The sequence below is a fragment of the Stenella coeruleoalba genome (assembly GCF_951394435.1).
Source record: "Stenella coeruleoalba genome assembly, chromosome: 1".
Lineage (NCBI taxonomy): Eukaryota > Metazoa > Chordata > Mammalia > Artiodactyla > Delphinidae > Stenella > Stenella coeruleoalba.
In genome coordinates, this window is record NC_137169.1 from 102136106 (window position 1) to 102160658 (window position 24553).

Below are 24553 nucleotides of genomic sequence, written 5' to 3' on the forward strand. Positions count from 1 at the left end.
GGGACCTCCGGCAAGGCCAGCTCAGGCCCTGGGGGAATATGGATAACGGGGATACCAAGACCACGGGAGGCATTCGGGAGGGCACCAAGAGGCTGGCCGGGGAGGCCATCGCAGGTGGGCGCGGGGGCCTGGACTCCGCAGGGGGGGGCGCAGTCCCTCCTGCGGGCGCTGGCTGCAGGCACATCCGACCCCTCACCCCCATCCCCGTACTTCCCTTAATCCCAGAGGAGCTTCCCGATGCCCAGAAAGGCCCCTCCGCGCAAGGTTTCTGCCCCGGGTCCGCGGAGATTCGGGGACCCAGTTCCGTGGACGTCCCCGCACCCACCGAGGACCTTGCGTGCCCTCCAAAGCAGGCCCGTCACGCAGGGCGGCGGGAGGGGGGCGCGGGAGCTGCATGGCCGCCGAGTTCCCGCTGCCCAGCCAGCCGGCGCGCCCGGGAGTGGCGCGGCCGCGGCCTCCCGGGACGTGGGCACACGCGCCCCAGGCCCCGGCGCCCTCCTGCCGGGAGCCCGGACCGGCCGCAGCCGGCGCGGCCCCTGCCTGGGGGGTGGGGCTTGGGGCGGGGGCGGAGCCAGGCCCGCGGCCGGTGTCAGGTTGCTCCGGTAACGGTGACGTGTCGCGGCGTGGGCGGGGCTAGCACGCAGGTTGCATATTTTAGGAAGTGAGGAGGAGGCGCGGGCTTGAGCTGCGGCTGGGTCTGGGGCGCAGAGCTGCGGCGGGAGGAGGCGGACACGTGGCAGCAGCAGCGGTAGCAGCCCCGGCAGCGGCGGCAGAAAAGGCATCGGCCCGAGCCGCCGGCCGTCTTCCCTCCTTCCCGCCCCGCGGCAGCCCTAGCTCCCTTCTCTCCGCTCCCCTGGTCGCGCTTGCTCGGGCGGGAGCCGCTCTCTTCGTTTCTTTCTGATTCTCAAGCAACAGGACCCGGCGCGGGGCACAGACCACCGCCAGTATGGGGAAGGGGGTGAGTGTCCGGGGAGCCAGGGGAGGGGCACGGGGAGCCCTGGAGGGGAGGAGGAGGAAGAGGAGGAAGTCAGGAGGGCGACCACAGCCAGCGGGAGGCGGAGGAGGAGGAAGCGGCGGGGCGCGGAATGGGTTGGCAGAGCGGTGAGGCTTAAAAGACGACGCACTTTGGAAATGGAGGAAGCGCAGTAATGAGGGGCGGGCGGGGGAAGGGAGCGCTGGGGGGACGGAGGGCGGCAGCGCCGGGCAGCGCTCACAGCCTGGAGAGGGGCTGCGGGCCCTCGAGTCCGAGCGCGCCCGGGGTCCGGGCTCCTGGAGGCGGCGCTCGGGAGCCGCGGGCCCAGGAGGAGGAGGGAGGACGGCTGCTGGGCGGCCCCGGCAAGGAGCGGGCCGCCGGCGGCATCCCCAACCCGCTCCTTCCCTCCCTCCCTCCCTCCGCCCGCCCTCACCTCGCGTCTCTCGCCTTCCTTTTTTTCTCCGCCTTTCTTGCCCCGAGGAAAGGCGTGCTCCTCCCCTTATCCTGGGGCGCTCTGCTCGGCCACTTCCCGGACTGCCGTTCCCGCCGCGGCTCCTGCCCGGCGCTGGGGGGCTTGCGACGCGGGGGCGGCCTTAGGGTCCCAGGCTCCTTCTGGAGGCTTCGGTCTTAGCCAGTTGCCCGCAGAGGCGGCCGCCCTCCCCTAAAGGAAAAAACTGGCTTCCCCTTACTGTGGAGCCGGTCGGGCAGGCTGGTGCCAGAAAGGGTGTGTCTTTGCCCTAGGATGGCCTTTAAGGTATACTTTTGAGAGCTTTAATGGGCCCCTTTCCATAAACATGGGATGCGCCCGGGGCAGCTGGAGCAACTGGAATGGTTATCTTAATGGTGGGGAGGGTGTGTGTAGATTTTTTTGAGGGATGATCCAGGAAGGAGCACAGGCTGATCCACCAGGGTCTCCGGGTACTATAAACACGAAAAAGGACGGGAAGTCGGGGCAGTACGCAGTAGGAGTGCCGACCTGCGGAAGAGGGGTGTTCCCGAAGGAACGAGGGAGGTCCCCTGGGCAGGAGAGGCGAGCGCTGTGGGGATACCAGAACGACGGCTGGTTCCTGCATTTCTGTAACTTGGAGCTGTGATAACCCGTAGCCACGGCAAGAGACTGGGTGGCAGACCCCAACGGGGCCAAAGTCCAGTCGAGAAAAGTTTATACAAAAGAAGTTGATGAGATAAAATGACCAGGTCAAGAGAATACTGGTAGGAGAGAATCCACTCCATTGTGTCCAGGGCTTGCTCAGTGCCTTGGCGGTTAGTAGGTCTTTGAAGGTTCTGAGGGCTCCTCGGTGTGCAGTGAGTGATGGGCGAAGAGGGACGGTGCATTCTTTGGGGACTCTAAATAGATTTTGAAGGAGGTCATTGAAAGGCTTGGACCTGGTCGAGAAAGTAAGGAGAGGTGGGAATGCACAACTGGCATCTTCTAAAAGCACAAAATGTGGAGGGCTGGCTCAGGTCAAGTAGCTGAAAAGAGCTGAGTGCCAGCCTCTGTACTTCCAGGATGAAAACTGGGTTAGTGGCCTGTGCTTGTACCACACTATCAAACCCTAAGTCATTCCAGTAAACAAGCTTTTTAAAGCTCATTTCTTTGTCTCTTTCCCCTCAAAAAAAAGTTTATTTCTTGAGCCTCACATTACTGACTGGAGGGCTGTAGAGATCGTAGATATGTACCCGGGGCCTAGGAAGGTGAAGTGATTTGCTCAAGGTCAAATGGTTGGTTAGTGACACACCAGACGTTCCTGATTCGTGAACAGCCTGTGGTCTCCCAGCCTGAAAACTCACTCACTCCTTAACATTGCCTGATACGCAGAACTCTCAAGTTATTTTTCAGATGAAACTGGGTGTTTGTGAGGCTGGATTAATGGACCAGAGAGATGTTTGAATAACTAAGTTATGTCCATAGATCTATATGTCCCTTTCGTAACCACACACATGCACAGTGGTGGTAAAGAAAGCAACATACCTGGGTCGTGGAGGTTCAACCTAGATGTCTTATGGATTTTTAATAAAATGCCTAGTGGCTGGCAAACGCAAAATTGAATTGTAACTGGTTAACACAGGCTGATATGCTGCTTATCTGCTGGGTTGTAGTTAGTATTTTGGGTACTCTGATAAATTAAACAAGGGGGGGTGGTGTGTGTGTGTGTGGGGGGGGTGATTCCCCTGGGATAAAGTTACCCCTTTGTCCCCAATGACTTACGGTGATAGTCCAAATGTTCAGAAGGATATTTTATGCTCAAATGTTGGGATTTTTCCACATGGGGATTAGAATGTGGGTGGAGTGGTGACTGAAGCCCTGCTGATAATTGGTTAACTAGGAAGCCAGTGCTGGCAGCTAATTTTTAAGGTCATTGTTAATTTCTTCCCCTCCCCTTCCCATTACTGTTGGGAGCCCAGGTTTTGGTGATATTTCAGGTGATTTTATTTCTCCTTAAAAATCGATCTCCTAAGCTTTTGGTAAAGAAATGGAAGAACAGCTCCTGCTGAATCATTCCTGGATGAAATAGGATTTTGTCCTTTTTTTCATACTGGGTGTTTCTGCCAGTCACTTGGCTTAAATCCACAGCTAGGCCTACCACCCACAATCCTTTAGCTCACCAAAGGTACGCAAGAAACTTTCTTTTTTCTCAAGTTTACAAAAAATGAGGGGAGGAGAGATGTCACCTGCTCCTTCACTGCAGTTCTCCATCGTTTGAACATTAACTTAGTTACCTAGAAAAGAAACCATGGTTTATGGGTAGTGATTTAAAGAGGAGCCTGGGAAAAGGTGCAGGTGAAGGTTGCACAAGGGATACAGATGTCAGCAGAAATCCTGGTTGTACGGTAGCACTATCAGCTGCCCTTTGGGAGCTCAGCTTGAAAGTGTGACTAAATTCCCTCTGGCTGCTATAAAGCTAGTACTTTAGACTGAAAACATCGCACGGCAGAGTCCTCAGAGTGGAAGGTTGCCCAGGCCTGGCCCGAGCAAGTGGAGTGGTTACGGGAGGAACTGGTTAACTAGCCCTAGGGACAGAGAAGAAGGTTGGGGGTGCATCACACCGTTTGCCCCTGTCAAGTGTTCAGTGTATAAGTGACAAACAGCCCCCACCCCCCTCGCCTTTCTGTACCCTGCTCTGAGGGTGTATTCTCTTTGGGTAACTTACTGTTTGTTAATTTGTAGTCTTCTCTGCCAGGAAGTTTGTAACACTCTGGTGACTCACCTTTGGGTGGGAGGGTAGGAAAGGGGGAGGTCTGCATCATAAGTCTGAGGAGATTGAGAGTAGGCTAAGCCTGACAACCCCCGTCCCCAAAAGGGGGCGAGGAATTTTTTAAAATCCAGTAAAATGTTTATTTAGGGGAGGAATAAAACTTAAAATATCCAGACCCCTGGAAGTGTTATTCCTAAATTGCACTTAAAAAAAGTGAATTCGGGCTTCCCTGGTGGCTCAGTGGTTCAGAGTCTGCCTGCCGATGCAGGGGACACGGGTTCGCGTCCCGGTCCGGGAAGATCCCACATGCCGCGGAGCAGCTGGGCCCGTGAGCCATGGCCGCTGAGCCTGTGCGTCTGGAGCACGGGAGAGGCCACAACAGTGAGAGGCCCGCGTACCGCAAAAAAAAAAAAAGTGAATTCAACATTATAAAGCCCAATAGACTGGGTACCCATCCATTCTCCATCCCAGAACCCTTCTAAAGCATTGTTTTCTGATTATTTTAGCAACAAATGAACAGATAAGTGACTTTCTGTTCAGTCAGGCTATGTTCCTTTTTTTGGGAGGTTGCATTGGGTCTTCGTTGCTGCGCGCAGGCTTTCTCTAGTTGCGGCGAGTGGGGGCTACTCTTTGTTGCAGTGCGTGGGCTTCTCACTGCAGTGGCTTCTCTTGTGGAGCACGGGCTCTAGGCATGCGGGCTTCAGTAGTTGTGGCGCACAGGCTCAGTAGTTGTGGCTCGCGGGCTCTATAGAGCACAGGCTCAGTTGTTGTGGTGCATGGGGCTTAGTTGCTCCGTGGCATGTGGGATCTTCCCGGACCAGGGCTTGAACCCGTGTCCCCAGGCGGATTCTTAACTCCTGCGCCACCAGCGAAGTCCAGGCTATGTTCTTTCACATAGCATATCCAAACTTAAGAGTGAAAGAGGCTTTAAGGAAAATAGTTTTCGAAGGATTTTGTATGGAAAAGTAAGTAAAATTAGTTTCTTTATTTAAAACAAAGTTTTTTAAAGCCCTGAAGTGTCAGTTTCTCATCTGGCTCTTAGGTAGAGTACTCACCCAAGTGAAAGTCACCTGTGTTCCGTTTAGAGAGGGTACAGGGGAAGTGTGAGCGGCAGCTGTTGTTGGGATTTTAAAGCATTTGGCGTTGAGAGATCTAATCTTTATAAACTATGGGTTTTTGCTGTTCGTCGGTCTTAAGTCTTTTCAAAACTAGAAAATGATTTTTCTTTCAGCTGAAAAAAAACTACTGAAGATTGAAAAGAATGGGAAATATTGAATACTATGAATTACCCTCCAAAGGGAAGCTGAGGGGAAGTGTCATTGGACACTGCTGGGATGCTATTAACGGCATCTTCGAGTTCTCGTTTACTTTCACTTTCCAAGTAAAAGGCATTTTTAGAGTCTTGGTCAAAGTCTTGTGAAATGAAATGGGCTTTTCAGCCCTCTGTGAGGGACAGGAGGGTGAACATTTGTGCTGTGGTACCTTCTTCTAGACGCCCAGGGCGCTCTGCCAGCCAGCAGGCCAGAAGAAGAAACACGAGTGTCAGATCAGATGGGCTCACAGTAATCAGAGTTGCTGCTTTTGGCCAGCAAAGCACAGGGCAGAATGTTTCCCCATCCCTGCCAGAGCTGTCCAATTTTGGATTCCGCTGAAATTACGTGTCCAGTAAGTGATAATGTGAAGGACAGAGAATTTTAAAATCCACTACTTTTTTAAAAACTCTCCTTCGTTTATATATTTTTGGAAAAGGAGCCATAACCAAGTCAGATCTGAACTTTCTCACGTTGCTATGAATCGAATGTGTGTGAGAGGAAGTGTGTTCTTCGGCTGTAGTCACAGAGAGACTGTTCTTTGCCTATGAGTCACCTCCTTAGTTGTGTTTAAATCTGTCGTCAGGAATCCACAAGCAGTTCTTCACATTTATTTGACTAATGTTTCAGATAGCAGATTCTGTCAGTGAGAATAGAAGCACCCCACTCTACCCCCCAACCCACCCTGCAGTTTTTCTCTCTGGTTTCATTTGGATCCTGAGCCCAGGGGATTTTGGCCAGTGGGCCCCATTCCTTAGTTCCTTTGTGACTTTACAGTGGATTATATCTGAGCATTGATTATCTCTGTACCTGGTTTTATTCCAACCCTGTCCAGTAACGGCTGGTAGACGTTTTTGGTTGGTGATCTGAAAAGTTGACCCTTGATGGCTTGTGTTTTTGTCTTTGGGACCTGGATTGTTTGGGGGCCTGATGATCAGCGTGTTACGGTTTTGTGGATCGTTGACACTTAGTGCTTGGTTTATCCTGCCGGTTTGTCATCGTGGTGAGGGCAGGGCCTCACGCACTTGGGGTGTTATCTTCTGGTGTTCTTCCTTTATCCTCCACATGATGCTTAGATGCTTGCTAAGGTGCCATGTTGGTTTTATTGGTTTCAACTCAGGTGGCATTTCTCTAGTGACCCACCAGACGTTCCTGATTCGTGAGCAGCCGGTGGTCTCCCAGCCTGAACACTCACTCACTCCCTAACATTGCGTGATACGCAGAACTCTCAAGTTATTTCTTGAGAGTTCTATTTCCCTATTTCTCTAGGGCCTGTCACTGCCTTTGTCCTCTTCAGCCCAGCAGCTGTTTTACTTCCCACCCTAGGCTTCAAGGTACCAGTTGAGGAGTGATCAGGACTTACTGGAAATTGATTCAGTCCCCTTTTAATGCTTGTGCTGGTTATTAAGCCAGGGTCTCTCAAACCAACAACTTCTTTTGAGTAGCACCAGCTAAAGAGTGGCCTGACAAAATGAAAAAAGGCATGAGGAGGGCAGCAAATGGGTGGAAACAGGCAGAACATTTTAACTCTTCATTACCCAGGTACCTAATGTAGAGGTAGAAAACCCCATTGAAAAAACAAGTTTTTTTAATTTTAGTTAACTGAAAAAGCACATTTTTAAAGAGGTCATAAATCTAAAGTATATTGATTATTTAGATGTTTAGAATGGTTTTTTTTTTTTGGTACGCGGGCCTCTCACTGTTGTGGCCTCTCCCGTTGCGGAGCACAGGCTCCAGACGCGCAGGCTCAGCGGCCATGGCTCACGGGCCCAGCCGCTCCTCAGCGCGTGGGATCCTCCCGGACCGGGGCACGAACCCGTGTCCCCTGCATCGGCAGGCGGACTCTCAACCACTGAGCCACCAGGGAAGTCCCATAGAATCGTTTTGAATGATCATGGATGTATACTAACTATTGCAGGTAGGGTGGACTGGCAGTCTCGTTGAAATTTCACATGCAGGCAGATTGGGGAGGAAGGTTAAGTCTTGTTCATTTTGGGCTGAGGGAACCCGCTGGCTAGAACTGGAGCTGTTTTCTTTGCCCCCTGCTGGCTGATGGGCTGCAGCCCAAGTTTGGAGGGACTGAGCTGGGCTCACAAAGAGACCCACTGCTTTGGCCTGGCTACTTGATATTCCCCACCTCGCAGCAGGTTTAGGTGAGTGAGAGAAGGACTGTGAAGGCCAGGTGTCCCTCGGATCACGTCCTCTTCCTTCTCTGCCCTAAACGCTGCTCTGGGCTGCAGAGCCCTGCAGTGCCACCCTCTTTCAGCCCCAGCCGTCTCCACCCTCAGCTCCCTGGATGGAAAATCCTTGTGCATAAACTAAACTACTTAATCATTTAGGAGCCATCGGAGGTGTGAGGAACTGCGATTGGTCATGTCTTATATCTTTATAAGTTTCAATTGACGATGAAATAAAAAATGCCCCAAATGAGGTGTTTTTTTTTTAATTCATAAAGACTTTTCATAGTAAGTGACGAGTGGCAGTGATTTACATGTTCATTAAAACCAAGTTATAATAACCTTTGTGTAGTGCCTTGCAGAGTACCTTCACATACACGTTTGTATTTGATAATGATTAATCATATATCATCCCGGGGAGACTGGAAAGCCTACCCGCGCCCCCCTTTTTACATAAAGGAAAGATGTAGCCCAGACTAGGCAGTGCCTCTAGGTAACCAGTGAGGATCGGAGACCATCCCTTCAACTTCCTGCTAAGGTGGAATTTGCCAAATTGGGTTCAGAGGTATCTTTTCTACAACCCTCTTGGCCAGCTTTGAAATGCGCTGCATTTGGGGCAATTACTTTTACCCTCCTCTGGCCCCTCTTGATAGTCCAAAGCTTTGTCGGTTTTGGAAACAGTGCTGTTTTTAGGTGTTTTGTCTTTGGCTTTGATGGCAGCCCCTTGATTCATCTATCAGAGATGCATCTCCAGAGTCTTTAGTAGTTACACCGAGTGTTATTCCCATTTTAGGCAACGAGGAACCTGAGGCTGACTGTTCAGGGTCGTATAGCTGGCACATGGCAGAGCTAGAGTGACTTGGGACTGACTTAAAAGTACCATCCATAGTCCTGTCCAAAGGGTGTGGACATCTCTGCTTCCAGGTACCCTCCAGACTTTATCAGCAGCAGTTTCGGAAGTCTGAAGACCTCTGACCTCCCGGCTGGCCACAGGGCATTGTGCTGATGTGGTGGGAGCCGTGGCCAGACATCACACGGCACAGTTGAGAAAGCCTCTAAGGCCTGATGGGGGCCGGTTGAGATGGGTCCGAAGGCCTCGGGGCAGCTTCAGCTGACGAAGACGTCAGGTGACTCACGTCCAGGATGGAAACTTGTCTCCTAAACTCATTGCACCTTCTTTGTGCGCCTTTGTAAAAATTTTTGGGATGTTTCTCTGCACCTGTCATATCCGCTTCCCACGCCACCCCCTCTAAATTGTTAATTACTGAAGAAGAGGAAGGAGCATCTCCAGCCCTAGCAGGCCTTGCTCATTGTAAGGATTTGGTCTGTGTTTTTAAAAAAGTGAACGTTGGGGCCTCAGCCCTGGTGGCTGAGGGTGGGCACCTTCCCAGCGTTGCACACCAGCCCCACGCTGTGCGTAAATTCACAGACAGACGTGAATGGATGACAACAGAAAATAGTGTTAGAATGGTGGGAATCAGCAATTTTGCACAGGAAGCTTTGGGAGATGTTTACTGACTGTAGTCTCCCTGAAGCTGGGACAGAATTGAACAAATGAGGAGTTTGGTGCTTTGCAGAGTGAAAAAGCTGCTAGTGAACTCTCTTCTCCTCTATCAGGAGAAGTAACTGAAATTAATGAAGCTTTTGCAGAAAATCCAGGGCTTGTCAACAGATCTTGTTATGAAGATGGTTGGCTGATCAAGGTGACACTCAGTAACCCTTCAGAACTAGATGAACTAATGAGTGAAGAAGCATCTGAGAAATGCATAAAATCCATTGAGGAGTGAAAATGGAACCCCTAAAGAAACTAGTTTGAAACAACTAAAAAAAATAATAATAATAAACAAGCGCACCTTGCTCCAGGTTTCAACCTTGGTTCCTCCTGTGAAGAATTTTCTCACTCCATCTCCTGAGCACCCTTGCCCTCTCCCCAGATCAACTGGTGGCAAAACTCATAGTGAACCGTTGAGAGGATGAAATCCCCAGGAAGCACAGGGTGAAGTAATGACACTTTATTTTAGGCTGTGTCACACTGGGCAAGCCCCTGCCCTTGTTGTGACCTCCCACTTCCTAAATTAGAAAGGGATAAACAAATGTTCACAAGTGGCCCTTTTGGGGGGGGTGGTATGACAGTGGCCTTGAGCCTCCATTGTGTACCCTTCCCCTTTCTCAGAGACCGCACAGCGGTGCCCAAGGGTGCCGTTGCAGGGAGCCCGGTCACTGCCTGTCTTCCGTGGAGGAAGGAGAACTGACCTGCATTTCCTAATGGAAACAGTGGGAATTGTGTGCCCAGTGCCCAGAGGAGTGGGCAGGTCATCGCAGTAGATGCGGGAGACCATATTATCATTCCCCTTTTCATGACCTTTGTTTTTCCCAAATGCTTTTAAAAGAAATAATAAAGAAAATGCTGTCTACCCAATTTTAGGTTGTTCCCTGTCCTACCCTGCACCACTGCACCCCACCCCAAACACACACACACAGATTTTTTTTCTGCTTTGAAACTAGTATTTGAGATTGGTAGGGACTCGAGTAATATTTGGTTCCCATCAAGATAAGCTAGTAGTATTGTTTTACTTATAGGGAAGCACTGAATTGCATAAGCTGCCTGGTCTTCTGGACATTGCCTAGTGAAACAATTAAAACTTGAAGGAGAAGAAATATCGCTTGTTAGCACTTCCCCTGTCTCTTTCACAGATATCCTGTTTTAAACCACCACCCCTTATATGCCATGAAGGGATGAAGAATGGGGAGGGTTATTAGGGAATCTTGATTTCCAGCTACCTTAACCACTGATAACTGAGAAGCTTCAGGCAGGAGATCTGTTTTGTAAATGGGGATAAAACTCTGGAACATGTCCAAGGTCTAGCTGCTCCAATAATTCTCTCCCCCTCTTTTGGAGTGGAAAATATTGAAAGTCGGAGAATAACCAAAGCCTACAGATGGTGAGGCAGAGGGCTTTTAACTCTGATTTTCATATCTTGAAGTTAGATATGTTTTAATGATACTCAACTTGCTCAATGAGAATTTGTGAACTGGATTTAAGAAATCAATACAAACGGGCCATGTGAGTCTTTTAGAGATCCCTAGTCAATGTCTTTGACGTGCTTCCTTATTAAATATATGAAGGAAGTATTGTGCTTCCTTATTAAATATATGAAGGAAGTCCCACTTTAGTTCCTCTCTGGTGGGAGCCCCGTCCTTTGTTTTGTTTGTCTGTTTGCTTCCAGTGTGTGTGATGATGTTTCATTTTAACTCTGGCCCCAGAGCTCTCCCAGAGAGGCTCTCAGCAACGTGTGGTTGCTGTGTAGTGGAGAGAATGTGGAGAATGTTGACTGTCTTTAGACTTGCTTCATTCTTAACAGACAAGATACAGAAACTAAAGAACACTCTGAAAGAGTTAATGGGCAGGGAACACTGTAAATGTGACCACACAAGTTGAGCAACGTGAATACTGTACATGTCTCTGTGTTTTGGCAACACTAACTAACCTGGGGCCAGGATCTCTTTAGAGTCTTAAGAAGGTATTTTCAAATTCAAGTGAATATTGTATTTATTTGCAACCATATCAGCTATGACTGAAAGACACCTATATGCTTTGATTTTTTTAAATTTATTTTATATTCAGCACAGTACAATTTTAATCTAGACAGTGTTTCTACTTGTTGCTTTAGTAGCTGGTGAGGCACTCCTGAAAATCAGAAATGATTAAGGGAGAGCCACAAATGAATACAGACAGCACCGCATAGCATCCATTGTAAGAAAATTGCTACTATAACTGCCTTTCTTTGCCCTTCTTAGGTGATATTATCAGTTTGTGGGCTGGGGGCCTCTGGAGGGAGGGGCGCCTTCTCTCCAGGGACTACTAGCCTTGGGAGCACCAAGTTCAGGCTTTGTGTAGCTGAGCTCAGGCGTTTTCAACAGGAGGTGGGGGAGTGGAACAATCTAAATTTAAACTGTGGAATCAACGTTTTCTCTAAAAATTGTTCCAGTTTTCAAGAGGCGTAGGTGGATCCTGCGATCTGTGAGATAATGCACATGCTTTTCCTACATCCTGGTTGTGTCAAAATATTTCCAGGGACTTGCATTTGGGGGCTTTATTCTCGGGCTGCAGATTGGGGTGGGGACTCCCTTTTTCTGTCTTTCACTTGAAGAATTTGAAGGATCCTTGGGCTGACTTTTTTTAATAAGATGAAAAGGTCAGTGCTCTTAAGGCAAACCCTAAAGATATTTAAAGTTGATCCGAAATGACTTCTTTGCAAAGATAAGAATTTAAACGTCATAATAAAAGTCATTCGCATTTAGGTGTGTGTATCAGTTAATCCTCTCAAACCTCTAAGGAGGTAGGCGCCATTAGCTCCATTCTAGGGAAGAGAACAGAAGAATTTCAGAATTAGTGACTTGCCCAAGGACACACAGCTATTAAGTGGTGGAGCCCAGGGTATGAACCTGTCTGATTCAGAATCCAAGTGCATAAGTACTATACTGTACTCTAAGTTAGTGATGTGAAGATAGTTTCATTCTTTCAGTGGGGAAGATGGAGGGCCATGGCATGGAAATGACAGCACAACCCTCTCCCCCCATTTACCCCAAATGGAAGCAACTGGCAGGGCCACTCTGAGGCCTGACAGGACTTTCCCATTGGTCTTAATGCCCTAGGGTGCAGATGGCCTGACCTGAGCTAATGATGGCAGTATTAATCCTAGACTGCTGTTGAGTATGCAGCCTTAGAACATGTATTTCCATGGATATTAGCCCAGTGACTCTTCAAAATGATGTCTCTCCTAAAACTGCTGAAGATCCTTTCTCCACAATCTTGAGTTTCGAAATGCTGTTCTGAATTCACAACCACACGTTTCCCACATTCCTCTGTAGGTTGGACGTGATAAATATGAACCCGCAGCTGTTTCAGAGCATGGCGACAAAAAGAAGGCCAAGAAAGAGAGGGATATGGATGAGCTGAAGAAGGAAGTTTCCATGGTAAAGTACTAGGAGGAAGGCTGCTCTTTGTTCGTCTTAAAAATTAATTGTGTCTTACCTCCTTTGAGTGTTATGGTACCCCTCCCCCCAGTCATCCTTCAGTCAGAGACTTGCTTCATTTTCAAAGTAAAGAGATTACAGCAGTTGTACAGATTTTACTGAATTGTAGACGTTGCTATGGAAAAATTTCATTATAAAAGCCGTTAGAGGGTTGGACAAGTTACTCAACACTCCGGCATAACCAAAGGTCCACAGAGGAACTGTGGATGATATTATCGTGGGCCTTTGCTTTTGTGTTTCTGCATCATACTGAACACGGAGAACTTCCAACCTCTGCAGGCCGTGGAGGCGTCCACAGATGCGACCTGTCTATAATCTGCCTTGTCATCAGAGAAGGTAGATGAGGTCTCGTAGGTCTCTAAGACTGTTGGGTTTCTCTGACGACAGGTGGCAGACAGTCGGGCTGCCATCACACAGCTTGGGCCATTCTCCAGTGAAGACTATTCAGTAGGCAGCTGTATGGTTGCCAAGCCATTGGGCAGCAATGGTGGAAGTGTACTAACTTGTGCACTGAAGAAAAACTTGTCTTCTGAGCCTAATGATAGTGAGGAGTGATGATATTGATGCGTTTTAAAATCTTTTTGTTTGTTTGTTTTAATGGTACAGTGATTAATTCTTTTCCTTCTGTTTTCTCTTAGGATGACCATAAACTTAGCCTTGATGAGCTTCATCGCAAATACGGAACGGACTTGAGCCGAGTATGTTCTAATTGGTTGTATAGAATCTTGGCTTTTGCCTATCCCGTTTTCCCCAGTATCACAGGCCTAACCTTAGGGACTCAAGGAGAACAAGGACAGCCACCATCTGAGTGTCTGCTACATGACGTGCACAAAGCTTGGGCCCCTTTTTTGTTGTTGTTACAACATTGCTTCTGTTTTACGTTTTGGTTTTTTGGCTGCGAGGCATGTAGGATCTTAGCTCTCTGACCAGAGCTCAAACCCATACCCCCTGCATTGGAAGACCAAGTCTTAACCACTGGACCACCAGGGAAGTCCCAGGACCGGGACTCTTATATGCTGTTTACTATTTTGTTTCCCCTGAAACTTTTTGGAAGTGCATGTTACTTTCCCCATCTTATAGCAGGTGACAGCCACTAGGTGGGAGTCCCAGGATTTGAAACTGAAAAGCTCCAAAGCCATGCTCATCCCCTGACCTTGTGATTACACATCTTCTCTTTACTCTTCTACATTTGTGAAATTGAGTTATTTCAACTAGTTGAATCTTGAACGATTCAGATTGTTGCACTTTTATCAGCTAGCTCATTGCTGTTTGTCAGAGCCTTTGGTTTATTCTATCATTTATTTGAAACTTGTTTTTTGAACAGCTCAAAGAAACCTTTAAATAAAGTATGTATTGTGTATCCTTGTTATCGAGGGGATTTTGATATTGACTTTGCCACAGACAATATAAAAGTAAACAGTCAGGCGCAGGGGTGGAGTTTGTTATTTTCTAGACAATCACTAGAAAGTCTGAGGAATGACTAGAGCGCCAGCTAATATGTAGCTATTGTTTCAATAAATTATCAAGAAGTTCTGAGAAGTCTGGGGGCCTTAAGCTCTGAGAGGAGGCCTGACTCTAAGACCCAGCAGGCAGTTCCTCTCTGCGCACATCACACGGGTCATCTCACTGGAGTTTTCATTAGATTCCTATGAAGTATGTTCTTTGGGACCCTAAGTTACTTAGGGTCTGTTTTCTTACTTGTAAAATGGGTTGTGGTGAGAATTAAGCAATTAATTGGAAGCACTGGATTGACTCAGTGCTCGACAAGTAGAGACAGCTCAGATGGCTGGTGGTGGTGGTGGTTATTCTGTCCAGGGACCACATCACGAACTTGAGGCAGGGGAGGGTCCTAAATAAGTCCTTGTTTTCCTTGAACCATTTCATGTTCTTTATCCCTTTCCCTATACTCCCTAGTTAACTCCAATATTAAAAATAACATGAAAACAAAATATATGTACACACTTCAGGCAAAAATGTGTTTTATGTCTTTTTTATGAGTTGGTATCCTATGATGAAAGTAATCACATTTTCCCCTCATGGCCGGGAGCCTCATGTCTCTTGTCTGCTGTCATTGCATCTTGGTTTTAAGGCCCATTAGAAAACAGCAGGGCCTCAGTACAGTGGATGCTTCTTCCAGTGAATACTTTGCAACTGACAGGTGTCCGGGGGGTTAGCTCAAATACGCACATGTGTGAACCCTTCCCTGCCAGACAAGTTCTTTTTTTTCGGTACGCGGGCCTCTTGCTGTTGTGGCCTCTCCCGTTGCGGAGCACAGGCTCCAGACGCGCAGGCTCAGCGGCCATGGCTCACGGGCCCAGCCGCTCCGCGGCATGTGGGATCTTCCCGGACCGGGCCACAAACCCGCGTCCCCTGCATCGGCGGGCGGACTCAACCGCTGCGCCACCAGGGAAGCCCCAGACAAGTATTTTAATTGCCGTCCAAAGAATAAAGTTCTATACTGAAGCTTGGCAAGTTAACCCAATAACAGGTTGGATTCTGACAGATATTTTTTTTTCCTCCTTTGATATTAATAGAGTGATCCCCCCCACCCCGCCCCGCCGTCCCTGACAGATTCAATACATAGGAAACTCTTAAGCTCTTAATTTGCAAAACTGAATCGATTAGTTAAGATTGATATCTTTTTGGTAAAAATGCAGTTTGGCATGAATCCCTTATCTAAAACTCGGAAGAGACCGGACCAGATTCCAGTCTGTCCGTGGATCAATTTTAAAAGAATTTTAGTTTGGGTGTTGTAGGTTCCTCAGGAAACTTGGGCTGTTGTCTGCCTGAACCGTTGCAGACGTGGGCGGGGGTTAGGCGGGGAATCATCAGAATTTTCCAGCTTCTACATTGCCCTGGGACATTTAGTTTTCTCCTCAACTCTTTTATTGCAGCTTCCCAGCTGTCAGGTGGCTATATTAGCTTGTAAGTCCTGAAGCAGTTTGTCTTATTTATGTTCCTCTATTTCTCAGGGCTTAACAACTGCCCGAGCTGCTGAGATCCTGGCCCGAGACGGTCCCAACGCCCTCACTCCTCCTCCCACAACCCCCGAGTGGATCAAGTTCTGTCGGCAGCTGTTTGGGGGGTTCTCAATGTTGCTGTGGATTGGAGCAATTCTTTGTTTCTTGGCCTATGGCATCCAAGCTGCTACAGAAGAGGAACCTCAAAATGATAATGTGAGTGCCGTCGTTGCTAATTTGGATTATTAGGTATGCATAAAGTATCCTCTGTCTTTGCCACCTACTTATTTTCAGTTACCACTGGTTACTTGATGGTTTTAAACACTGGGGAAAAGTAGCATCAGCAACGATTGCCTTCAAGGCCCATCCGTTCTTCCTTCTTCGTTTCAAGTTCTCTCTCCCATCTCCTGCCCTGTGTGTAGATGTTCTTCCAAGCTGGGCCTCTGCCCTGCATGTTGTTTCTGTGAACAAGCAGCTCTGCTCGGGCCCTGGCTCAGGTCTTGCTGCCACTGAGCGGAAGAGCACAGCTTTTAACATTGGAACATTACACACGTCCAGAAATGTTTGGTAGCCGTTCTTCAGAAGTCACAAGTTGTTTTGAAAATATCTTTCTTTAATAAAGCAGGAGAAACTGATTCATGGAGAATATTTCCCAAAGTCTGTCAAGCTAGTGACCAAGCGTCAGTGTGACTCCATTTCTGACACTCTTGTACACCGTCTCGCGGAAGATAAACATGAAGACATGAGTTCTGTATTTCTGAAGCCTTGATCTCTGTTAAAAGTCTGGTTTTTACTCAGTCGAAAATTAACTGAATGTTCCCAATTCTTTACCAAGAGCCATGCATCCTAACTTGTTTGTTCTGTCCCAGCTGTATCTTGGTGTGGTGCTGTCTGCCGTCGTCATCATAACTGGGTGTTTCTCCTACTATCAAGAAGCTAAAAGCTCAAAGATCATGGAGTCCTTCAAAAACATGGTTCCTCAGGTACCTGCCGCTTTGTCCTTCCCCATCAGGTGACTTGACAGCCCCAAGAATGTGAGCTGGTGTGAAGTTAAGGTTTTCCAAATATGCAGTGGCTCCATCAGAGAGAGGGGGATGCCTTCTCCCCACACCCAAAACCAGATCTGTTTTTCTTACACCCCAAAAAGTGCGTGTCTTCCCTCTGAATGTACACAGCACGATGGCAACGTGCGGACTGCCTCATAGATAACTCGAGCAAGCTTCTGTAACTTGTATAAGTAAACAGACTGATATCTTTGCTGTACATTCAGATAATTAGGATTACAGATCATTTTGTAATTTTGACACTACCTTCTTGCTGGTATTGGTTTTTATCTGATGGAATGGTGTAAACTGTATTCTCCTTCCAAAAGCAAGCCCTCGTGATTCGAAATGGTGAAAAAATGAGCATAAATGCAGAAGAAGTTGTCGTTGGGGATCTGGTGGAAGTGAAAGGAGGGGATCGAATCCCTGCTGATCTCAGAATCATCTCTGCGAACGGCTGCAAGGTAGGTTTAAACAGAGTCTCCACAGTTCCGGACAGAGTGAGTTGAGTGGGCCAGCAGCCCGGGATGAGGCTCGTGTTGCTCACATGACGCGTCTTACTTTTCTCACGGGCAGGTGGATAACTCCTCACTCACTGGAGAATCAGAACCGCAGACCAGGTCTCCGGATTTCACCAATGAAAACCCCCTGGAGACACGGAACATTGCCTTTTTTTCAACCAACTGCGTTGAAGGTAGACCATTTTCAAGCACTCTTCAGCACGGCGTGGCATTTATTTTGGGCATTAACAACCACCACCAAAATAAACCCACGGCCACAATTTCTCTTTTTGTCTTATTGGCCCCATTTCTGACCACTTCAGTTAGGCACAGAGCAGAAGCAGTTGACTTGCTGGCAGGAAGACCCAGGAGGCCTCGGGGCTGTTTTTTCCCTCTTCCCTCCACCTCTGCGTGCCTCTTCTGTTGGCAGTGCTAAGCTAGCATGGGGTTCGGAGCCGCTGTCCTGCTAATGGAGAGAAATCCCTTTGCTACAGTCCCTATAGTTTAGAACAGATGGCGTGTACCACCAAGGAGCCGGCCCTTAAAAACATGCGTGTTTCTGTCTCTTTTTTTTTAAACCCGGCCAGGTAATTGTGCAGGTTCTGCGGCTTCATTGGTAAAATTTAGTACAATTCCCCCTCCTCCTCCTTTTAAGGTACTGCACGTGGCATTGTCGTGTACACGGGGGATCGCACCGTGATGGGCAGAATCGCCACGCTCGCTTCTGGGCTGGAAGGGGGCCAGACTCCCATTGCCGCGGAAATTGAACATTTTATCCACATCATCACGGGTGTGGCCGTGTTCCTGGGCGTGTCGTTCTTCATCCTTTCTCTGATCCTTGAGTACACCTGGCTTGAGGCCGTCATCTTCCTCATCGGCATCATTGTAGCCAACGTGCCAGAAGGTTTGCTGGCCACCGTCACGGTAAGAGGCTTGGGGAAGGCGATGCTCACTCGCTCTGACGGCCTGCCTGAGTGTGAGAGCCATCCGCTACCCTTTCCTCAGGGACTGCGGGGGCTGCCGACTTAGGTTTTTTTTGCATGTGTTTGTATGTGGGTTTTCTTCAGAGCCACCTGGTAGGGTTAGACAGTGAAAAGACCTCAGCATGTTTTTATACGGAAGATAGTAACCCAGAAGCATACTTTTTTTTTTTCCTTGAATTTTATCACATGATCCAGAACAGTGTAGCACAGAAAGGAGAAGAACTTGGGGGTAAGTAGGGAAAACAGACTATGGTACATCCTGGATAGTTTCACTTTTCTTAATAGTCTGCTTTTTGGAGAGGGGTGGGGGAAGCCCCACGTACACGTTACCATTATTATTTCCTCCAACTTCAGAGGAAGCTTGGAGAGATTTAGTTTTAGGCAAATTTCTCCCATGTTAGGGGGTCGCCAGAGTTAGTATGGAACGGCCGCCTGGTCAAGTTAGAAGTAATCTGGCCCCAACGCTTTAGGTGTGCCTGACCCTGACCGCCAAGCGCATGGCCAGGAAGAACTGCTTAGTGAAGAACCTGGAGGCTGTGGAGACCTTGGGGTCCACGTCCACCATCTGCTCAGACAAAACCGGAACCCTGACCCAGAACCGGATGACGGTGGCCCACATGTGGTTCGACAATCAGATCCACGAGGCCGACACGACGGAGAATCAGAGTGGTAAGACCAGGGCCCGGCCCACACCTGAGCCTACCTGCTTGCTTGCTTTTTATCATTTGGTAAAGAGTCAGGGTTTTAGATGGTTTAGGTTTTTTGTCTTTTGGGGTTTTGTTTGCATGTCAGTACAAACATGGTTGGAAAATGCCTAAAACCTGACTAGTTTTGTTCATTGGGAAATGAGACGTGTCACCTCACGTTTCTGTGGGCCCTTAGTACAAAGCCAGTGCATTATTTTCCTCTTTTTGCTTCCACCAGGTGTCTCATTCGACAAGACCTCGGCCACCTGGCTCGCTCTGTCCAGAATTGCAGGGCTTTGTAACAGGGCCGTGTTCCAGGCTAACCAGGAGAACCTGCCTATCCTGAAGGTCGGCTCAGCAGTTCTGTTAAGGTTGCCTTTGAGGTGTGCAGATGCCACCCAAGAACCACCACCTGGGGGTTCTGTTTGAAGAGCACGTGACCTTTGGGGGCTGTAGAGTAAATTGGGACACTTGGAATGGTCCATGGGCTGCTTTGCTATGTGTAACTTGAGTTGTGTTGCCTGTAGACCCCAAACACTTTGAGTACCCTGCGGTCACTATAGGTCAGTAAAAGTGGAATATACAGTAAAAACTGACCAAAGAGGAGTTGGAGGAGGTGGGAGGCAATCTTTACTGGTGAAAAACCTAATTAGTAAAATCCAGCTTTACTCCTCTTTTGAGTTTATGTGATGATCACCTAACCTAGCAGACAGTGAGGGCTACTTTTGTGACTTAAGAATTGCATTTGCATATTAGGATACAGCAGATTCCAGTCAATCCCTTAAGCCATTTATTTTCTTAAAATAGCTCAGTTATTTCTCTTATCTTATTTGTTCTTAGCTGGCTACTAATGTTGCAGAAATAAGCTAAGCGTAGCCCGGTGGAATTTGCATGAAATTTGAAATGACTGAGAGATTTTTCTGTGTGGCCCAGTAAAGACTTGGTCCCAGAAAGGTCACAAGCTGCACAAGGTCCTTGCGGACAAGAGGAGCTGCATGGGGCCCTCTGGGCGGCTCCCTCTCCCCAAAGCTGCCTGTGGTGGTTCTGGGTCGAAACTGGGTTGTCGAAGAGAATGTGGCTCCGACGGAACCGAGATGGCTTCTGTTGTGAAGATAGGATTCCTTTATTCTTTAAAGGAGATTCTCTTGGCATTGAATTGATGTTGTTTTGAGGAGGATGTTGTTGATCTTGGGATAAAACTTGAGATGCCAGCTTCATCGTTTTTCTTACCTCAAAGCGGAAATTTTCTAGTCTTTGAGCACGGGGACTCATAAATATCCAGTCTTGCTCATTTCAAAGCTCCAGAAAGGTAGCATGAGATGTTATTTCTAAGTTATTTCAGGGGGATAATGCCATTAGTGGCATTATCAAAAAAAAAAAAAAAAAAAAAAAAAGGCATGCAGCCCTATTCTGCTTTAGTAACTGGCCTTTATTAAAGTGATCCCACTTATTTCATGCTTCTTACCAAACTTCACCAGATTTCTCGTTAAACAGGGCTACTATATTTGTAAATGAGCATAAACTTGCTATTTGCACGTGCGGCCTGGCATGCCAGAGTTCTAAAATGTTTATCTGTGTAAAAGTTTGCTGTAGCCGAAAATGTTTTTAGTGTGTCAAAACATAAGTGTTACAGTGTATCTCACAAAATATATGTGTTACCGAACATGTACGCATTAACTAAAATGGTGGCTGATTACATTACCGTTGGAGCTAATAATAGCTTTCAGTTCGTATCGTTCAGGCCCAGACAATCCTGCACAATTGAATTAGTTTAGAATGTGAAGTCCTGTTTTGCCCTTGACACAGACAGCTTGCCCGCCGTCCTGAGAACCCAAGGCGTTTTCTTTTTTAAATTGCAGGGCAGTGAAGGGTACCGTAAATATTTACATTCTCACTCTGTATTTTCAGATTCATAACTAGAAATAGGTGGTTGGGAATGGTTGGCTTTGAGACTTCTCAGCAGGCCCAGGGAAGGTAAAAAAAAGGCCGGAGTAGGCTGGAAGAGTGTGTTGTGCTTCTCCCAAGCGTAGGTGACACCTTCTTGCGCCGGTTTGGGGGGGGCCTCTGGGTGGGGTGGGAGGCCAGGAGGCTGGCAAGGAGGAGGTTGGAGCTTAGGGGCTATGACGCCGTGGTCACTCGCCACAACTGTGCTCCTCCTTGCCAGCTCCCCTCTCCTCCTGATGGGTGGGAAGACATTCTGAGTCTTCTCTGGCTTTCAGGGATGCCTGGGTAGAGCGCTTTCAGGGTGACTAACAGAGGCGTCTCTGTTCACAGCGGGCTGTTGCAGGCGATGCGTCCGAGTCCGCGCTCCTGAAGTGCATTGAGCTGTGCTGCGGTTCAGTGAAGGAGATGAGAGAGAGATACACCAAGATCGTTGAGATACCCTTCAACTCCACCAACAAGTACCAGGTCTGAGGGTCTGGGGAGCTTGTGGGGGGCCCGAGGGGACAGACGAGAAGGACATACGCTGGAAAAAGATGCATCATCCCTTTTGGAATTTTCCACGCTGAACTGCTTTCTAGAAACGAATGAGTCACAGCCTTTATGAATGCTTTAACTTTACATCTTACCCTGACTCCTCCGTATAGAAAATCCTAATCTATTTGAGTATTAGTAGGATAAACGAAGCCTCTTCTAATACGTCGTCCGGGCCCTTTTGAATTCTCACTTGTCGCTTGGAGTGGGTGTGGGCGTTTGGAGAGGGGCTGGGTGGGGCTGCAGGTGCACACACGTGTGCCAGTCCCTTTTCTGAATTTTCTTCGGAAAAATCGTGCACATGAACACGTGTCAGGGATGTATGAGCACCTCGCCACGTTTGTTTCTTCTGTAGCATTCAAAGTGTGTTACAAGGTGCGAGGCACTTCAAAGTTCAGAAATAGGGCATCTTGGATATTTTTGAAAACAACTACTAGGGACTTACCTGGTGGTCCAGTGGTTAGGACTCCACCCTTTCACTAACAGGGGCCTGGGTTCCATCCCTGGTCGGGGAACTAAGATCCCACAAGCTGCGCGACGCGGCCAAAAAAAGAAAAAAATTCCCTCCCTGGGCTGTCCGGCCCAGCCGTCCATCGTTTGCATCTCCACCATCCTTCACAGTTGTCCATCCACAAGAACCCCAACACAGCTGAGCCCCGGCACCTGCTGGTGATGAAAGGTGCCCCGGAAAGGATCCTGGACCGCTGCAGCTCCATCCTCATCCACGGCAAGGAGCAGCCCCTGGACGAGGAGCTGAAGGACGCCTTTCAGAACGCCTACCTGGAGCTGGGTGGTCTTGGAGAGCGCGTCCTGGGTATGCAGATAGCCTGGCAACAGGGCCGCAAACAAGTCTGGGAGACGATTGCAAGTTACTGGGTTAACCTCTGTTTCTCGTTAACTTCCCTTTACTTGCCCCCTATTGTTTTGAAAACAATAAGCGCTGGAGACACTGGGCAGCAAAATGCTGCTGGTTTGCTTCTGACTCGGACTTTGACCTTTGGTCTCGTGCTGGTCAGTTCTGTTTGCTCAAAAAAAGAGGGGAAAAGAGTTTTATGATCTGGCTTTTGTTGCTGTGCCCGTGATCTGTAAACTTAACGAAATGAAAAGGAATTCCCTAGGGCATCTAGAATAAAGCCACTTCCTGACTGCCACGGAATGGCTGTGAACTTACACGGGCACTTGTGCCGCCAGCGCATAAATTAGATGAACGGTAAACTCGGGGCCCAGGATGCCACCTGTCCTTCCTGCTCTGTCAGCCACCTCGGATTAGAAGTACATTCACCCACTGTGTCATTGAGAAAGTGGCATTTATAATCTTGTAGGTTGACAGATAAAAATTCATATTGATGTAATTCTTCTGTTCTTAGTTTGGGTAACTTAGCACTGGTCCCTTACTCATGTTCTTACCTGCTCTCGTCTAACTTGAGGTGTCTTAAGTCTCTATCCAACTGAAGGGTCGCTCTTAAGTGGTTTTTGTTTCTGCACCTCCCACCCCAGAGTAGAAGCAGCCTCTCTTATATGAACTCCACTTGATACCACTTTAAAGTACACTGTAACCTTCACACAACATCGAAAGAAATATCCTGAATATCAAATATCCTGAAATATCCTGAATATCAATATACCTGAAATATCCTTCACACAACATCGAAAGAAATATCCTGAAATATCCTGAATTCTTGTGTGAACAGTAATACTAGATATAAACCCCTTGGGCAGAACGTGTCTGATCTGCATTTATCCTCAAAGAAGCTGGCACGATGGCCCACGTGGGTGCTCAGCGGTATACTTTGGTTAGATGAACAGTGAGCAGAGATGTGGCCTTGATTTTTCCCAGAGACCGAAGTGGAGACAAATAATGACATGACGTGCCACGTCTCAGTAACTGAGTGGGCAGGTCTAGGAGCCGGAAACCCTGGTGCCAGAGTCAGTCTGCTCTACATTGAACAAAGCCTCTTCCTCTGAGGCTTAGTGATGGAGTCTGTCTTTTGCACAGTTTTTCTTCTAGGCATTCTGTGTCATTCATAAACGATTGATAAAACTCACTTGGTTATAAAAGTAGACTTTAAAAAACCTTCCAAACTAAGTGAATAATAAGCCGCTGTCCTGCTGCTGCCTCTGCCACTAGAAGTCCTCACAGGCTCCCTGCCCTCCTGCAGGTTTCTGCCACCTTTCCCTGCCAGATGAACAGTTTCCCGAAGGCTTCCAGTTTGACACCGATGATGTGAATTTCCCTGTTGATAATCTCTGCTTCGTGGGGCTCATCTCCATGATCGACCCACCACGGGCTGCCGTCCCTGATGCCGTGGGCAAATGTCGAAGTGCTGGAATTAAGGTAATGCCCCGCCCCCCTTTTTGGCATCACCTCTCAGCAGCTCGGGGCACCCTACTTAGTGACGTTGACTTGTGGGGTCCATGTGGCAGCTGGTGTTTCTCACCTGGAGTATCAATTTCTCATCTCCAAAGCTTTTTAGTTACCACCAGAGAAGACCAAGTGGTATTAAAATGTTGGTGTAAACTGCAGAAGAGGGATTAAAAAAAAAAATTTAGCTTTTTAAGGGAAATGTAATGTAGCAAATTAAAAAGAGCAGAAGACTTGGTAAGTTTTTTTTTTTTAATAAAATATATTTATTTTAAAAGTAGTATGGTTTAACATATTCAACAAAGTTACATAGGCACTTTTTTTTTCTTTAACATCTTTATTGGAGTATAATTGCTTAACAGTGTTGTGTTAGTTTTCGCTGTATAACAAAGTGAATCAGCTATACATATACATATATCCCCATATCCCCTCCCTCTTGCATCTCCCTCCCACCCTCCCTATCCCACCCCTCTAGGTGGTCACAAAGCACCGAGCTGATCTCCCTGTGCTATGCGGCTGCTTCCCACTAGCTGTCTATTTTACATTTGGTAGTGTATATATGTCCATGCCACTCTCTCACTTCGTCTCAGCCTACCCTTCCCCCTCCTCGTGTCCTCAAGTCCATTCTCTATGTCTGTGTCTTTATTCCTGTCCTGCCCCTAGGTTCTGAGAACCTTTTTTTTTTTTTTTTTTTAGATTCCATATATATGTGTTAGCATACGGTATTTGTTTTTCTCTTTCTGACTTACTTCATTCTGTATGACAGTCTCTAGGTCCATCCACCTCACTATAAATAACTGAATTTCGTTTCTTTTCATGGCTGAGTAATATTCCATTGTGTATCTGTGCC

General features: G+C 47.8%; 1 protein-coding gene across 1 annotated transcript in view; it reads left to right on the plus strand.

Annotated features, from left to right (window-relative positions):
- Positions 1-653: 653 nt before the first annotated feature.
- Positions 654-24553, plus strand: part of ATP1A1 (ATPase Na+/K+ transporting subunit alpha 1) — a 33286-nt gene continuing 9386 nt past the window's right edge. The window contains exons 1-13 of the mRNA XM_079917928.1: positions 654-958; positions 12530-12634; positions 13333-13392; positions 15667-15870; positions 16524-16637; positions 17027-17161; positions 17274-17391; positions 17853-18121; positions 18651-18849; positions 19105-19214; positions 21141-21275; positions 21963-22155; positions 23501-23676. Of these exons, the coding sequence (XP_079774054.1) occupies positions 947-958; positions 12530-12634; positions 13333-13392; positions 15667-15870; positions 16524-16637; positions 17027-17161; positions 17274-17391; positions 17853-18121; positions 18651-18849; positions 19105-19214; positions 21141-21275; positions 21963-22155; positions 23501-23676 (1830 nt within the window). The 5' untranslated portion in view covers positions 654-946. The remainder of the gene's footprint in view (positions 959-12529; positions 12635-13332; positions 13393-15666; positions 15871-16523; positions 16638-17026; positions 17162-17273; positions 17392-17852; positions 18122-18650; positions 18850-19104; positions 19215-21140; positions 21276-21962; positions 22156-23500; positions 23677-24553) is intronic.